This window comes from Buceros rhinoceros, unplaced genomic scaffold, assembly GCF_000710305.1.
Source record: "Buceros rhinoceros silvestris isolate BGI_N320 unplaced genomic scaffold, ASM71030v1 scaffold26462, whole genome shotgun sequence".
In the NCBI taxonomy this organism is placed as follows: Eukaryota; Metazoa; Chordata; class Aves; order Bucerotiformes; family Bucerotidae; genus Buceros; species Buceros rhinoceros.
This window is the reverse complement of record NW_010397540.1, coordinates 3,085-3,769: the sequence shown is the minus strand read 5'-3', so window position 1 is coordinate 3,769 and position 685 is coordinate 3,085. Positions and strand designations below refer to the sequence as shown.

The following is a 685-nucleotide window of genomic DNA, read 5'->3' as shown; positions in this document are numbered from 1 at the left end:
GGGTGGGCTGGGACAGCGCAGCTCCGGCTGCTGTCACGCTGCGCTTAGCAGCCTCCCCACCATGCTCCCGGGGTACAAAAAGCTCCTGCTTGTCCCTGTCCTCTGCGATCCCGGCAGGGTATTTCTGGGACCTGAGGGAGGAGGAGGGTGGCAGCAGCGTTCAGGAAACCCTCCTCCAGCCTGGATTTGTAGAATAACTCTGTTCCTCTGCACGGAGCTTGGGGGAACCTTCAAAACGTGGGTGTGGTGCTGTAGTTCCTGGGATTGGAGACCCTGGAAGCTCCTGGAGCTTGAAACTCCTCCGTCACGGCAGAGCACAGGCAGTGAAGCCACAGCAGCTCCCCGCGCTCCGCTCGGTTCCTGTGTCCCCTCTAACTGTCATTTCTCGCTGCAGTTTGGCCAGGCTCGGACCCCCAGCCGCGCGGCAAAGCCCCCCCGTCCTGGATACAGGGAGCGGAACAAGGAGAACGTGTCGCAACTGAACGGAACCACCCTGAGCGGTGGGTGCACCCAAACAGCCCCTGCCCAGCGTAACCACAGCATTAATTCTGTGGCCAGCACCTATTCTGAGTTTGCGGTAATTCACCTCTTCTAAACCCACCTCCCCTCGCTGGGTGGCACTGGGGGGTGCTCCCCCCGTCCCAGAGCACCCCGTGGGACTCCTGGCATCCCCCTGCAGAGCGGC

The 685-nt window shown here is 62.0% G+C and overlaps 1 protein-coding gene across 1 annotated transcript in view; it reads left to right on the top strand.

Annotated features, from left to right (window-relative positions):
- Positions 1–685, top strand: part of LOC104502339 (protein regulator of cytokinesis 1-like) — a gene marked incomplete at its 5' end in the record, with an annotated part of 5,230 nt that overhangs the window by 2,607 nt on the left and 1,938 nt on the right. The window contains one exon of the mRNA XM_010146301.1: positions 395–577. Coding sequence (XP_010144603.1) covers positions 395–577 — 183 coding nt within the window. The remainder of the gene's footprint in view (positions 1–394; positions 578–685) is intronic.